The 15,934-nt window shown below is 33.4% G+C and overlaps 2 protein-coding genes across 3 annotated transcripts; both read right to left on the bottom strand.

Moving 5' to 3' along the window:
* Positions 1–380: 380 nt before the first annotated feature.
* Positions 381–6,352, bottom strand: LOC110720879 (putative BPI/LBP family protein At1g04970). Its single transcript, XM_021899957.1, has 6 exons — positions 5,747–6,352; positions 3,525–3,664; positions 2,975–3,326; positions 2,049–2,297; positions 1,699–1,824; positions 381–721 (listed from the first exon to the last, which is right to left on the bottom strand). The coding sequence occupies exons 1-6, from the start codon at positions 6,158–6,160 to the stop codon at positions 497–499; spliced, it is 1,506 nt and encodes a 501-aa protein (XP_021755649.1). The 5' UTR covers positions 6,161–6,352; the 3' UTR covers positions 381–496.
* Positions 6,353–7,259: 907 nt separating this feature from the next.
* LOC110720878 (ankyrin repeat-containing protein ITN1-like) lies at positions 7,260–14,905 on the bottom strand. Of its 2 annotated transcripts, XM_021899956.1 has the most exons (5): positions 14,508–14,905; positions 13,591–14,165; positions 10,643–11,163; positions 7,916–8,473; positions 7,260–7,409 (listed from the first exon to the last, which is right to left on the bottom strand). In XM_021899956.1, exons 2-5 carry the CDS (start codon positions 13,907–13,909, stop codon positions 7,386–7,388), a joined length of 1,422 nt encoding a protein of 473 aa, XP_021755648.1. In that variant the 5' UTR covers positions 13,910–14,165; positions 14,508–14,905; the 3' UTR covers positions 7,260–7,385. The 2 variants fall into 2 exon arrangements, with proteins under 2 accessions (XP_021755648.1, XP_021755647.1); XM_021899955.1 differs by lacking the exons at positions 13,591–14,165; positions 14,508–14,905 and adding an exon at positions 11,354–12,031.
* Between the last annotated feature and the right edge of the window lie 1,029 nt (positions 14,906–15,934).

Genomic DNA, 15,934 nt, shown 5'->3' with positions numbered 1-15,934 from the left:
GGAAAAATAAGATAAAATGAATGGGGCCTTATTACTAGAATAAATACCCAAAAATCTCTAATAATAATCGCTCCCCTTGTAAGTAAGACCTTGTGGCCTTGTGGGAATGTGAGATGGAATGGTAGTTTTAATCCCATCCAAAACAAAATCCTATGTTTATTTGCAGGAACAATTGAACTCCAATGCCACAACTTTTCTCCAAGGAGATAAGCCCTGTTTTTTTTAATTAAAATGCAATTTGGCACTTCAGCCATCAAGTTCCTATGAAAAGAGCTTCATGTGGAAAACACGGAAATGTTCAGCTCTAACAATGTATGTTCAACTTAGCATCATAAAATGCATTAAGGTGAAAATATACGAGATATTAACAAAAGGACGAGTACAGATGACTTCTCTGATTTATTGATTTACAATGCAGAAATATCCAACCAGGAGAAGGATATTACAGATACAAAAAGTTACAATAGAAACAACACAAGGGATACTGAAGTATATTTCACATGAACAAATGGAAAGAAAATATGTCTCTAAAGCTATATTTTGCCAGAAGCTGATCTTCAGTAAATGCGACATTGCTACAAACAGTAACTACAGAATCAGAGTAAACAATCTCTGCATCCTGAAGAGTGAAGCCATGGATCAGTGGCAAAGGAAATCCTTTTATCAAGCGCGTGTTCAGTTGTGGCAGTAGCACATCTTTTAGCACCTCTGCGATTACTGGCTGCAATATTGTGCCCATATAATAGTTAAAAGATGTATATATACTGTTATATTTGTCTTAGACATAGTTGGAGATATATTTAAGATTTTAAGAGTAAGGTTCTCCATTATATTATCTTTGGTACCAATAATCCTATCCTCATATGAATCTTACCAAGTCATCGTACTAGAAAACCACAAATCCGAGGTAATTTAGTAATTAAGAGCGAAGTAATAAACCAAACCTCCAGAGAGGCAAAATTAGGATTTCTTTAAAATTTATATTAAAATAGACAATAAAGTTTTAAGATCATTGCTTAGATTTCGATAAACTATTACAGTAATTTTTAAATGGAGTAAAACTATATACACAAGTAGTAGAGTATTTGTGATGTTATTTTTAATCAAAACTCTCCCAATAACTTAAGCAAGTGCATACTAGGAAAAATTTAATCATAAACCATACTATTATAGACGTGACAACTTTTTCAGACATCCAACGACAATATAAATGACCAATAAATTTATACACTATGTTTTGAATCCAAAAATATTACAAGAAACCTTTATACAACTATTCAACTATGACCTAAATGTTCTTGTAGGTGTCGAATTTCCCTGTTAATGGCTAAGTACGTTTTAGGTTTTCTTATTCTTTATCTGGTCTTTCAAATGTAATCTTACTTCCCTCCCGGATCCATGATTTTTAACACTAAGGACATTAAAGTACTAACAGGACATCTCTTATCTTCCCTTCCACTACCCTTGGCTTCTTCTATGTACAAACATGGGGGATCGGTGACTTCCCCTCCTCTCTCCAGCATACTAAATTTCCCAAACCCAGTACTTCAGGAAAAAGCTTTTTGCATAAAACATAACATCACATTGTAATTTTTTTAAATTAGCGAAAAATAACAGCACTAGGTTTCTGTCTTTCACCAGATTGCTAACAGATTCACCATTACTCTTGCATGCAGGCAATGGGAGCAGAGGGCATACCTCAATTACATCAATCTGCAGATCACCAATTTTACTCCATTTAGCTGACAAATTAAACTTATCCAGTTCAATGCTGCCTGTCAGGTTATTCCCTGAGATTACAACGGAACCTGAAGCACTAATTACCTGCATCATAAATTTGCAAGTTTAGCCCGTTAAATGTGTTCTGCAAAGATCATGTCTAATATTTAGATTTCAGAAATAAGTATTATATGGCATGTTTTAAATCATGTCATGCTAGTTAAGACTTAAGAGAGGAGGGACAAGTAGTTCAGCAGAACATTCAAAATATTCCTTGGTTGGCAAAGATGCATGTAATCTAAGGCACCACATTAGCTATATAAACTTACCACAGATCCGCAAGCAATTGGCACCGCTTCCCCATCACTCACAACATTAATTGTTACTTCTGCATTGATAGTTGCTTCCATTTTATCATCAAACACGTGCACATATGGAGGAGAAGCCACTGATAAGTCTAAAGCCATTTTGGCATTGGGATATTGCTCGTAAAGTTGGGGTACAACTTCTTTCCACTCGCTAGTATTCAGAAGAGACTGATCTGGTATTTTGTCAACTCTCCACTCCATAAGCCCTGCCTAACTACAGAAAAATGTAGTTAATTTCGGTCCTACATCACATGCTGCAAGGAAGTTGAGCAAGATGGTTTTTGACTCAGTGAACTGGTGAAGTCTGTAGTATTCAGCTTGGTACAAGTGTGCAAGCCAAATATATTAGAAAATGGAAACTAGAAGAGCTTAATCTTATTTCTGCAATGCTAAGAGATGATTTCTTGAGTTTATCATAGATTGTAGCTTTGCCTTCCAAATGTGTTTTCTGCAAAGATGAGCGATATGTAATATTTCATAGTTTTTAAATAGAAATACTACATCCTCAAGGCTCAATTCAATATACAGTTCATTAATGCTTTTGTGTCATTTATTATTTAAGAATTCATAAGATATCCCTATTAAGTTTTGAAAGCATGCATTTAATGAGGGAAGTAGATAGCATTTGAGGTACGCTGACACGCTGTGTGCATGCATGGCAGGTAAAGTAGGAAGAATGGTCATACTTTAGGATTTAAAGAGTAAAACTACACATTTTGGGTATAAAACAAAATAAAACAAACAAGCATAACTAACTAAAATTGACGAGAGGTTAGTAATGAAGTTTATTATAAACAGCATGCCTTGCCAACAGAAAGGTATCAAGATTAACTCATAATGGGGCCCAGAGGAACGAGAGACGAAACAATCGAGCCAAAAAGACTTACATTGAAATACACTAAAGCTGCAGAGTTGAAAACATCTTCATGCAATGACATTGCTATCATCTTAGCAGGAGTATAGCATGGAACTGAAATTTGTAATATTCGGTGCTGATGTGGGGTGGCCAGAGCTCCATTCCTTGGAATAAACAACCCATTTACCACAAAACCAATGGAAGAATCACTTAAGGTGGGATCTCCAACAAAGGTAACATTTAACGCAGAAGATTCATCCACTTTTATTTCTGTAGGAAGAGACTGCAACAAGGAACCAATCTTTGAGATCCCTTCATTAAGTTTCTTTACAATAGCATTCTCAACTGCTGATTCAATATGGTCACTAAAGGCGTCCACCACCCTGCGAGTTAAGCATCACATGCACTCTGTTAAAAGCATCCTATAACCAGCTCAGGGACTTCTGAAGGCCACAAAATTTGGAGTCTTATTTGAGAAGTAACAGCTCATGAATTTTTAAATTTTTTTAAAAAAAAAAAAAAAAAAAAAAAAAAAAAAGACACCGAGTTAAGATCTTAAGCACCAATTACTAAAACCATACCCTTGATATAGCCATGACGCTCCACCATCTAGCTTTATATCTACGTCGTCTACTTCACATCTACTATCCAGGAGAGACAGCTTAAGACCACCACCGTGGTTCTCCAAGCTTAACTTCAAGCCCGCTTCCATATCTTGAACCTTTGGAAAAGTAACAGTCATCAATTTCTTTTCATGAGAACTGATAATAGAGCATAATTTTTTTTTAAGTTTAATAAATCCTTCAAAGGACTCTGTAAAAATAAATTTCAATATATCTGAGTATCAACTAATAGAGGTAGGTAATGATTGATCAACATTATATTCCTTTTTCCGCAAAGATCATGACTTGCACATTCAGTTATTGACTAGGAAGCTACTAAGATTTTTTTTTTTATTATTTATTTTTATTTTGCTTTGATCAGATGGACCAATAACACAAGTCAGATAACATCTACTATGTTTTGACCATTCAACATAGAGATCAAACAGGAAAGATAGTTAAGAAAAACTTGATCCATTTGCAACATATGCTTTCGCATATCTGACAGTAATCTAGACAAAAAAAAAAATAAAAAATGAACAAGTAGATAAAGCAAACAATATGACGGCTCCACAGAATCTCGTGGAAAAAGAATGACCAAGTTCACCTTAAAACCCCCGACAACATATTTTACTGTACCTTGTAAAAGAAACTATGTCCACGCACACAAAGCACCACAGCAGCAGCAACATAAGCAGGGTTTTCATGGAATCATATGTATATATTTTTTTACACTATATCACCTCCAAATAGTTAGAAAGACTGCTCTCTAGAGATTCCCAGGGAGCAACGAACAGTCAATTTCAATCTTCCCAATTAAACAAACCTGACAATGGCTACTAGTAAAGCCTAAACCAAGCTTTTGTCTGAATTGCAGTCCAGCTAATTAGCTAAATCAATCGAGTTTATAATACAACCGTCCCTACTCCCTAGCAATCCATAAATACAACTACACTCCAATAAAGATTTGATCCTTGCTTTTGTCTATATATAGTACATTTCTCCAAAAGAGGACGCCACAGATAGGCCTACAGTTTCTAGTGTTTCCTTCATCAATTTCTTTTCCCGATAACTGACAAAAGAGCAAATTAATAATTATTTTCTGAAGTTTCATAAATCCTTCAAAGGAGTCTGTAGATATAATTTTCAATATATCCAACTAATCCAAGTAACAACTGATAGAGGTAGATAATAATGATGAATGTTCTATTCCCTCTTCCTTCTCAAAGATCATGACTTTCACATTTAGCTACTGACTAGGAATATGCACAAAGACATTTTTTTTTTTAACTTGCATTAATCCCGTTGGACCAATAACACAAAAATCACATATCTACAATGGTTTAACCATTCAAATTCTTGATCAAAATCAGGAAAGATAGTTAAGAATTACTCAATCCATTTGCAAAAAACTCTGTTCTCGCTCATCTGGCAGTAATCTAGACAAAAAATATGAACAAGTAGAAAATAACAAACAATGTGACAAGTTCTCCTTAAACCTACTAATCAGGCTCTCCTAAAAATAACAAGAAGAATGCCCAAGTGTTCTCTTTAAACCTGCTGCAACATCTCTGTAAGAGGCGTCATCACAAGTCAAGCGAATCATCACTCATCCCTCTTAGCTAACATATTCTCCGAATGCTTCCTCTTGTAACTTGTAAAAGAAACCATGTCCACTGTCCACTGTCCACTGTCCACACACAGATCACCACAGCACCAACAACATAAGCAGGGTTTTCGCCAAATCATATGCAAACATTCTTACACTAAATCACCTCCAAACAGTCTAAACAACTAGGAAGACTGCTCTCTAGAGATTCCCAATGAACATAAAACAGTCAATTGCAATCTTCTCAAATCAACAAACCTGCAATAGCTACCAGAAAAGTCTAAACCAAGTTTTTTTTTTTTTCTGGCTATGTAGTCCACCTAAATCGATCGAATTTTCGTTAATACAACAGTCTCTAGCAATCCATAAATACAACTACATTCCAACAAAGACTAATTTTTGTTTTTGTCTATATACTTTTCCCTTCCAAAAAGAGGAAACTGCAAATATGCCTAAAGTTTCATCTAACAGTTCACAGTTACAGTAAAATCATACCGGAATGATAAAATTATAACTGTTATAAACTCGACAACCCTCATCGATTAAACATCATGACAGTGTAAAACTAAAAGAAGAGTGATAAAATTAATACCTCAACTGAAGCTATTCCCTGATCAGAAACTTCAACAAACCAATTCTGGTAAGTATACTTCCAATCCATACTTAAATTAGCAGTTGCTTTTGAAGCTTTGATTCTAATTTCATCATCACCCACTTCAACATTTGATGAAAGAACATTAATTTGATAAATTATTATGTTGGAAAGAACAATTTTGACTCTTCCCACAAGCAAAATTCTTACAGTTCTCTCAATTGGGGGAAGTTCAAGTGGGGTTAGAGAAGAAATTGCTTTGTCAGTCAATAAATCTTTGAGAAAATCAAGACCCTTTTCTGAAATTGATACAGAAATAAACCCGTCTTGTTTTGATTGTAATTGGGCATTTGAAATTATGCAGATTAGTGAAAAAAAGATGAAGAATTTTTTGAAAAAAGTTTGAGCTGCCATTAAAGAGTGAATGATGAAATTGAAAACTCAAATTTGAGGGTGATTTTGTTTTTGGGGGTAAGATTAATGACTTGTAGAAAGGAGATTTGGATTATTAGCTATAGGAGGAATCTGAATTTGTTTATGTCATAATCGTAATTCGTAATCAGTACGTTTTATGGGTTTGATTTATTTGCTAACGATAAATGACGGTGCAATGGATTTGACAACATTACCATGTAAAAATATATAAATACATAAATTTTTGGGTTTTTCTAAGGTATGCCAAATTGTTAAGTTTGTAAGGTGTGTCCATACTTTTTCAAAATTACAAGATGTGTCCTCCAACTTAAGGTGTTTATTTAATCGTACCCTCTAACGTTAACCCAACGTGAGTAATTGTGTAAACTGTTAATTATCCCGATTTGGAGAGAAATTTCACGTCTAAATTGGGTTAGATTTTATATAAGGGGATTAACATTAAGCATTTTTTCCGCATTTTTTCATTTATCTTTTCTTCTTTCTTCTAAAAGCAATCATTGATATTTCAAGCTCTCGGTGTAATTCTTCTTTTTTCTCATCCGCTTTTTATTACTTCCTATGTTTTTGAAATTACTAATGTCGATTTAACGTCAAAGGGTACGGTTGACTAAACAATTTAAGGTGGAGGGCACAACTTGTAATTTTGAAAAAGCATGGGCACATCTTAGAAACTCAAGAACCTCGAGGGCACAACTTAGAAAACCCTAAATTTTTATTTGTGGCTGCCAGAGTGTGGCCGGGGTTATCCATTCAGGGTTACTCGATTGGTTAAGGTTATTCGGTTGGTTAGAAATTACTCGTTCAGGGGTTAACTGGTTGGTAAAGAGGTGACCCGGTCAAGCTGGCACACACCAAAACACTGACTAGGTAACCCCAATCACACAACATCTGACCGAGTAACCAATAAGTAACCCTAGCCACACCATGTGGCCAACCACATATGAAAAATTTGTGATTATAAATAAATATGTTTAGGTCTATAAATGTCTGCACAATATTTGATATAAATAAAAAGCGACAATTAACATTAATGAAGATAAATAAGTAAATAACCATTTTAAAGAATATAATTATCTTATACACCATTTATAAGAGGTCTCAAATTTTTAAAAAGGTAAGGAGGGAAAAAAAAAACTAGTTCTATACAGTAAATCAAATCGACGAACTTAGTTCGAATTCCGGTATCAAAAACTACGCACGAACTCTACTCAGTCTTAGGGACGCACCCCTGCAATCCAAACATTGATTTAAGTATTAGATGTGCATGCATTAGCTTAGCTTCTTTAATATATTCTAGCAGTAATAGGCAAGATTCAACAATCATTTAAATAATTTTAGTATTTTACATGCATACTAATATATATTTTTGCCGTAATATTTTTCACAATAATAGTTATTTCCAAGGGTGCAAAACTTTTCTCTTCTGTAAGAAATGATTATTGCAATTTAATCACTTTTTCTACCTTCTATTTTCTCTTTCTGCTGTATTTCTATTATTGTTTCAATAGCTAATAATCTATAAACTTATTAGGTGCACAAATACAAGAATCTCAGAACTGAATTGAAATTACACTACATTTATGTGTGTGCAATTTTCACGCCATTTCAAACTCAAATGTTTATAGTAGAATACAAACATTAGCCTTAACCAAAGATTAAAATTTAAGTGAGATTGTTAATTTTAAAGATAGAATATATTAGTACGAAGTATAAGTTATTTAACAAAAAGCTTACCAATTCCATCGCACGAAATCGATCTATGCACTCCTTACTTTGAGAAGGGAATAACTTATATATGTACTCTAGAGCACGGTACAAGAGAGTCTTGTTGATTGAAATTCCAATGAGAGAACTCATGATGACAATAATAAGGATAGCTGCCCACAATGACTTTGGGGCTATGACAGTGTAGACTCCCGTCATAAACGCCAATAATGTGCAGTTTAGTGCCAAAAGGAGTAACACCATACTCCGATCAATCAATATCAATGATTTGATTGGATCAAGAACCATAGACCATATGAGACAAATCAACACCAACATTGAAAAAAATAGGGCTAGTGTATTGGATACCAAAAAGACCAAAAAAGCTGCCTTCTTTGCCAAAATTGCCTCACCCGAATCTTGAGTAAATCCACCAGGGAGAGTGAATCCAGCAGTGAATGTAATGGTGGCTAATAACGCAGCTACCACAAACAAAGAATTTCGCACATCCAACAAATTTGTCGTCTTAGTTCGAAAGTATGTCGTTTTAATCCTTGGATCAAGTCCAATTCTCTTACACATTCGGTCCTACAATGATTCACAATTGATGTTCATTTCTACAGTAGCTTTCAACAACAAATGAAAAAAAAACTATATGACATAAAAAATAAAAAAGAACTATGTATGCTAGTGGTCGGCCTAGTCCACATAAATTATTGCCAACCTAATTAATTCAATTAAAGGTGTGTACATGAAATTGATATACTACCTCCGGTTCTTATTACTCGCAATAAAGAGTAGTTTTGCGGACTTTTAGACAAAAAATCTTATACATTGTTAGTGAAAAATAAGGGGGATATACTTAAGTATATCTAACTCAAAAATAAAATAAAAAAAAAAACAAATTCAACCAAAATTAAATTAAATAACCCACCACCACTAACACCACCCAGCAGCACCGAAACCACCTACCACCACCACCCAGCAGCACCAAAACCACCCAGCGCCACCACCCAGCACCACAAAACACCGAACCCACCACCACCCAGCCGCAACACTGAACCGAACCCTGTTGACCCCAGTACCCACGAACCCACAAGCTGTAGCAACCCACCAAACCCACCAAACCCACGAGCCGCGCAGCAACCAAGGGCGGAGGTACGGGGGGCTGGTGGAGGCCTAGCCTCCCCGGCCCATCATGGCAGCCCAGTTTTTTATGTTGTTGGCACCCATGAGTTTTATGAATAAATATAAATGTTAACATAAATAGCAATGAAGTTGGGTTGCCTAGTTGGTTTCAAAAGAATATGACAGTGCTTGTTGGCATGAGGTGAATGTCGCAGGATCAATCCTTGTTACAATTTATAGTTTTTTAGGCTTTTTTGCCTTCTCTCTATTTTCAAAGTCAGTTTTTCCCCTTCTTTCCAATTTATATCATTTTAAATGTATATTTTGATTTAGAATTTTTTTTTAATACATACATATGAAAATAATGTGGTCTCTTCTACTTCTACTTCTACTTCTTCTCAAAGCCATTTCTTCCCTTTTTTCCAACTACCTTTTTCATTATAATTACATTTTTTTAAAAAAAAAAACTTATATACATGTGGAATGATCAAGTTTTGACAATGGTATTTATAAATATCTAATAATTGCATTTTTTTCCCCTAATAATTCCTAATAGTTTTTTTGTTTTTTTTTTTCTTAAGAAAAAATCTATATGAAACCGGCCCCCGACTAGTAAATTCCTGGCTTCGCCCCTGAAAACAATTGACCAAAACCACGAATCCACGAGCCGCAAAAACCCACCAAACCCACGAGCCGCAGAAACCCACCAAATCCACCGAACTCATCAACACCCGCTAACCCACATATCTAGAATAAAACACCCACAAGCCACAAGCCACAAGCCACCAACCACGAACCCACCGATCTGAACCTATCACCCACGCACCCATCGATCTAAACCCACTGATGTGAACCCACCAACCTACCACCGACGAACCCCACGTTGTGAACCTACCACCCACGATCTGAAACCACCGACAAACCCACGATCTAAAACCTACCACCGCTAAACCCACCATGAGAATGGGGTAGGAGGAGGAGAAAGAAAAATAATGGGGATGAGGGTGAAATTAATTAAGCTTAAGGTTTAATCTAATGATATCAGATTTGTAGTTTAGTAAGGTTGTTAAAAAAAATTAAGGGTATAATGGTCATTTCACACCCAAAAACTTACTACAAAAGAAAAGAAAAAAATTTATTGCGAGTAATGTGAACCATCCATTTTTGACAAATGTTGCGAGTAATAAGAACTGGAGGTAGTACAAAGCTTGAATAAATCGTACTTCTTTTTGCATTGCAACAATGATAAAAAAAGAGCAGAATATTTATTTTTTATTTTGCATTAAAGAAACATCAGATAGAAGTACGTCCTCCGTTTTTAAATACGGAGTACTTGCAACACTTTTTAAAACTGGAAATGACAAAATGTCACAATACTTTTTCACACTATAATTGGAAAGTTATTTTGAGGAAAAGTTGTACTATTTCCCTTATTTAAAGTACATGGCTCACTAAATTTACTTCTAACACCCTCTGACCCCATTTTAAAGTATATTAAATAATGTGAATCTCACTTTTCTTAAATAACGTGAAAAATTATGTTGCAACTATTAAAAAACGGAGAAAGAATATAACATTTAATTAAATGAATTTTAATATATAGCAAATTTTATTGGAAAGAAATCATACCCATGCCTGGTTGTCAGCGCATTTCTGAGCCAATAGATCTATGGCAGAATTATCTCCATCATCCTTGATGTCATAGTTGATCTTATCAATGCTGAGTAAAGTTTCAGTCAAGAATAAGTTGTCATCTTGTATTGCTTTGTGTAAAGGTGTTACACCTTGAGAATCTTGAAGATTAATTAGATCCTTCATGCGTGGAATCTTGAGAAACTCTTCATAGTTTGTTAAACTTGACAGTTTTATATGATGTAAAGGAGAATCCTTTTTTTCAATACAAAGATCTCGAAACGCTCCTGGATTATGGTCGATGAAGGCACAAAGAGCTGGGACATGACCTTTTTCACAAGCTTTTGTCCAAGCCAGGGGTTCCCTACTGAACACGGATGAATCTTTTTCCAAAACCGCTTTTATAAACCATGCATGACCAAATTCAAACGCTTTATCCCAAGGTGATTGTCCATTTTTATGTTTTTGGGTGATGAATTCTGGTGCTATATCTACTAACCATGTCCCAAAGCTTACATCTGCTTCCATTTATTAACCAAAAATTAGAAGAAAATAATCCCACCATCCTCAGATAAAAAAAAATCACTAAGCACTTTACAAGTTTACATTATTTCTTAGTGAAGATATGTGTTAAAAAAATTCTACAACGTAGGGGAAAAAATACCCTTTCAATTTAAGTGATTACTACTAGAGTGGAACAAATCATACCTGTTAAGCTTGTAGCAAGATGCAATATATTCCGACCAGTCGAGGAATCTTTTAGATATTTGGTCCTGCTTCGCTTATCCAACTTTCCCAATATGGCTTTGGCTACTTCAGAGCAATTGTTTTGTATAGCAAGAAACAACGTAGAGTGCTCTGGCTTGTAATAATCAAGCAGTTTATACATACTTTGATTAACCGTGAGTAGTGTCAATATGTAAAGTGCAAGATCTTCACGTTTGTTGCGTAATGCCAAGTGTAGAGGCCCTTCGTTTTCTTTATTCTTTTCAAACCATGGCAATTGATTGATAGCATTTACCCTCCAAGTAAGTTTGTTTTTTTTTGTAAGCTTCAACAAGGAGTGGTACAATCTGGTTTGTTGCTTCATGAGTGGTTGTTGCAGCAACATGAAAAGGATTGTTTTGATAATTGTAATCCTTAACAACAAGTTTTACAAACTGATATTTCCACTTGCTCTCCAATATGAATTTAAATAGCCATTCTTTGTCACTTTTTATCCAACTGTGAACTATTGTAGATCCTTCTTTATCGACTCCTTTGATTAATTCTAGATGTCTTTCCATTAGTTGTGCACAAAAGTTTTCTGCTTGTAAAGAAGAATTGCTATTTAATAATTTTTATACAATCATTCATAATTAAACAATATACGTAAAAGAAGCCTAATTTTATTGTGTATTATACTTCCTTTATCTTTTTAAGTTTACACATTTTTCAATGCATTAATTTAACTGTAGTATCTTTAACGAATTATTATTAAAAGTTACTCGTAAAAAGTTGGTTTTTGAAACTACAAATCGAAAACAAAACTAAAATGATCACACATGATTATGTTCGTTTTTAACTAACTTATGTTACATAAATAATGTCAAAAGTTGAAATGTAACAATTGTAAAAATTTTGGACATGTAGTGGGGTATAGAGGTATAAAAGTGAGTATTTTTCTTACAATAAAGGGATAAATCAAGAGTAGAAAGATATAAAAATGGAGGTAGTGTGTATAATTCAAGTTTTAACAAATTTAAACTGTGAATAGTTAAAGTTATTAGTAATTGCAAAGTTGTGCACCATGAATTATGTGTAAAGTCAATCGACATGGTACAATTAAATAAATAATTGGCTATTTTTTTTTTTTTTTTATTTTAGGAAAAGTTTGGCGTGATATCGAACTCGCCGTAAGTTTAATATATCTGACATTAATAATCTAATGTTTGACATTAATAATCTAATATCTAATATGAGAAATTAATATCTGACATTAATAATCGAATATATGACATTAACAATCTAATATCTAACAATAGTAATCTGACATTAGTAATCTAATATCTGACAATTGTAATCTAATATGTGACATGAGTTTATTCGATTATTAATGTTAGATATTAAATTATTAATGTCATATATTATATTATGTATGTAAGATATATTGGACTCACCGTGAGTCCGACTCACCCAAATTTTTTTCATTTATTTATATATATTCTCGTATAATTTGTTAATTAAAAAATTCATTATTTCGCTTTTTATTATGAGATGAAACATTTTACTCTGTATTTGTTATTTTATCCAAGCAGAGTTCAAGACTCGAGAGTGCTTGTTTGGTTAATCTTTAAAATTGAGGAAAATAGATCAAAATTTATGGGAATATGCAAATGAGGGTGTTTGTTTGATAACAACATAGTAGTAAAGTATCTGTAAAAAAAAAACATAGTAGTAAAGTGAGGAAGTAAAAAATCATAGGATCGAAATTAGAATTTCTCATAAATATACTACCATGGTCCCCTTTGATTAATAAAAATTCGAGGCTAGGGAATTTCAAGCTCCTTTGATTTATAACCAAGTTAAACAAGAATACCAAAATTCCTAGGATTTGGAAGTGGAAAGTAACATCCCATGAAATATGATTACTCATAAGAATTAACTTCCTGTATAACCAAACAAGATATTAATGAGTGGGAAGTATTAGAATATTAGAAAGTTTCCAATAAAAGGGAATTATAGATTATATAGTGTGTAAATTATATAGCTGCACCATGTCAACTTAAGATGGATAAATCATGACAAAAACGTTTTATTTCTTTGCATTGCTCTAGGTTTTAGAGGATAGTAAAGATGAGAAAGAGAAAACTAAAGAGATATCCATATTTTTTTATCTATTATATATCAATAATAATGCTATAACTGAAAGGTAAAAAAGAAAGATAAATAGATCGTGGACTCACCTGTGCATAATGGAGCAAGATGCAAGATATTGAGCTTTTGATGATTCGTAAGAAGTTGAGTCCAACCTTTGTTATCGATTATCTTCAATATCTCTTCGGCAAGTGTATGACATTGAACCTCGACAGCCAAGAATAGAACATTCTTCTTACTTTCGATAACTACATTTTCATCCACTGACAACAAATATATTGCCAGATTTACATTCTTCTGGGCTATGGCCAATGACAAAGGTGTATCTCCATCAATGTTCTTCACTAACCAAGGATGTTGATTATTTGAAAGGCTTGGTGATTCTTTTTTGTAAATATCTATCAGCATTTCTGCAATTTTTGTAGCATCTTCTGTACACCGGGCATATCTAGCCAAGTAGTGTAATGGATTGCCACCATTATTATTATTCGTTGAAGATACCAAGTATGTGAAAATCTTATTTACATCTTGAATGATATCCTTACAATCTAAGAGAATTTTGAATGGCCAAATTTTACCATAATATGCCCACAAATTAAATCATTCTTTTTTTTTTGTTTAATTAGCTCTGGCTCTCTCTGAAGTAGTTCTCGAAAGATTTCTTCTGTAATAAATAAAAAAAGGTTTTCAAAGATTATAATTTTGCACATGTGTGTATATTTGTGTGTTCATGTATATATACATATATATATTAATATACATATATTCGTATATCTTAACTCTCACTAAATTATACGGAGTACTTTATAAAGAAAAAGGTAATCACGTAATTAATAAGATTTTATTTGATTCATATTGATGTTAGATGTACCTAAACTCCTCCTTGTATGTTACTTCTTAAAAATTAAAAAAAAAAAAAATGAGTTGTACGAAAAACAAGGGTCGTTCATGTTCCAAAAGATGAGATGGTAAACAACGATAAACATCTTTACTATCTCTATATTACCAACTTTGGCTGCTACATGAAGAGGGTTCCACTTGCTTATTCCCCTTGTTTGAACAAGGAGTTGGTGCTTGGCTTCTTGAGGTAAAATCCCCATGGCTTCTCTTATAAACTCTTCTTGGTTTTCGGTTGCGGCCATGTGGAAGATGTTGCCATGATGGCGTCTTCCAGATTGGTCATCCTCCTCAGGATAGAAAGTCAAGTAGTATTCGATGGGTTTATTGGATTCAACACAATGTTTAAGGAAGTCTACATCTCCTCTCACTGCTGCATTTCTCAGCTCTTCATCCATTTTCGAGGATGTCATGATTGGAATTTTGGGTTTGAGGGAATTTTTGGAGTTTTAGAAACAAATTCTAAAATCAAGTGTGGTTTGGAGTCATATGAATAATCAAGTTGGTTTATTTATATATATTGTCTGTCACTTTTAGAAGCATTTTAGGCGATACATTAATAAAACGAATATAATAAAGCAACTACTTTAGCAAATCCATATTATACAAGCTAGAATGCTTAAACTTTGGTGAAATGCAAGCCAGTAAGAATCTTTATTACGTAGTACTTATTTTGATAGAGTATAAAACATATTCCTGGACCTCAACCATAAGTTTAAGCTTTTGGTTGAGTTGGCTCTTTAACATAATTAAAAGGCACGCAATATGTGTTTACCTTTTAGGGCATTGGGGCTATAGTAATTTGTAAGAGGAAAGTCAAACAACCTACTATTTGTATAGACTAATTAACATTCTCTAATGTAGTCTAATCATATAATTAATATATATAAAGTTAAACTTTTAGTCAGGCCACGAAATAGCGACACTTGGCGTTTTAACTTTTTGCCAAGTTTCGCGTCACGTATACAACAATTAATTATTAGTATGACACGTAGGATAAAAACATTGCATAGATTTAAATAGATTTTGTAAAATAAAAAAGTTAGTTTAGAGTTTTACATTCAATAAAATTTGGATATAGTTTAAGGATAAAATTGTTGATTTAGCGTTTTATTTTCGATGAAATATCAATATTTCAAATATTATATGTCGTCGTACCACCGAATTACAAAAGAATCATAGAGGCCACGAGGCCGTCCATACTACCAAATAGATTTCATTGGTAATTTTCATAAACTTAAGCGTTTTAACTTCTTTCTCTGTTATTAAGCCGAATTCTACTTCATTTACACGCTATTTAATAAACTTGATTAAATATAAAAGTCTTGATAGGTTAATATTTATCATTAATTATATTATATTACAAATATAGTTAATGGCACTAATAAATACGGAGTAACTAAAATCCTATGCCTACTGTAACACTTTTCCCATATTAAAAATTAATGGAATCATACATTATATTAATTGGATAATTAGCAGTATAAATTTAGGCACCACTCTTAACATCTTTTTTTTGCTTCATACCCTTCCTAC

Source organism: Chenopodium quinoa, unplaced genomic scaffold (assembly GCF_001683475.1).
Source record: "Chenopodium quinoa cultivar QQ74 unplaced genomic scaffold, ASM168347v1, whole genome shotgun sequence".
Lineage (NCBI taxonomy): Eukaryota > Viridiplantae > Streptophyta > Magnoliopsida > Caryophyllales > Amaranthaceae > Chenopodium > Chenopodium quinoa.
The sequence above is the reverse complement of the archived record's forward strand: the minus strand, read 5'-3'. Positions and strand labels throughout refer to the sequence as shown.

What these genes read in the sequence shown, in the direction of transcription:
- LOC110720879 (XM_021899957.1), bottom strand. Translation starts at nt 6,160, where the DNA reads ATGGCAGCTCAAACTTTTTTCAAAAAATTCTTCATCTTTTTTTCACTA. An exon ending in GCGTCATGGCTATATCAAGG is followed by an intron (nt 3,327 to 3,524) that starts GTATGGTTTTAG and finishes CTTAACTCGCAG; the next exon opens with GGTGGTGGACGCCTTTAGTG. An exon ending in TGCAGATTGATGTAATTGAG is followed by an intron (nt 722 to 1,698) that starts GTATGCCCTCTG and finishes ACAATATTGCAG; the next exon opens with CCAGTAATCGCAGAGGTGCT.
- LOC110720878 (XM_021899955.1), bottom strand. Translation starts at nt 11,756, where the DNA reads ATGTTGCTGCAACAACCACTCATGAAGCAACAAACCAGATTGTACCAC. An exon ending in GCGCTGACAACCAGGCATGG is followed by an intron (nt 8,474 to 10,642) that starts GTATGATTTCTT and finishes GAATCATTGTAG; the next exon opens with GACCGAATGTGTAAGAGAAT. An exon ending in GATTTCGTGCGATGGAATTG is followed by an intron (nt 7,410 to 7,915) that starts GTAAGCTTTTTG and finishes TTTGGATTGCAG; the next exon opens with GGGTGCGTCCCTAAGACTGA.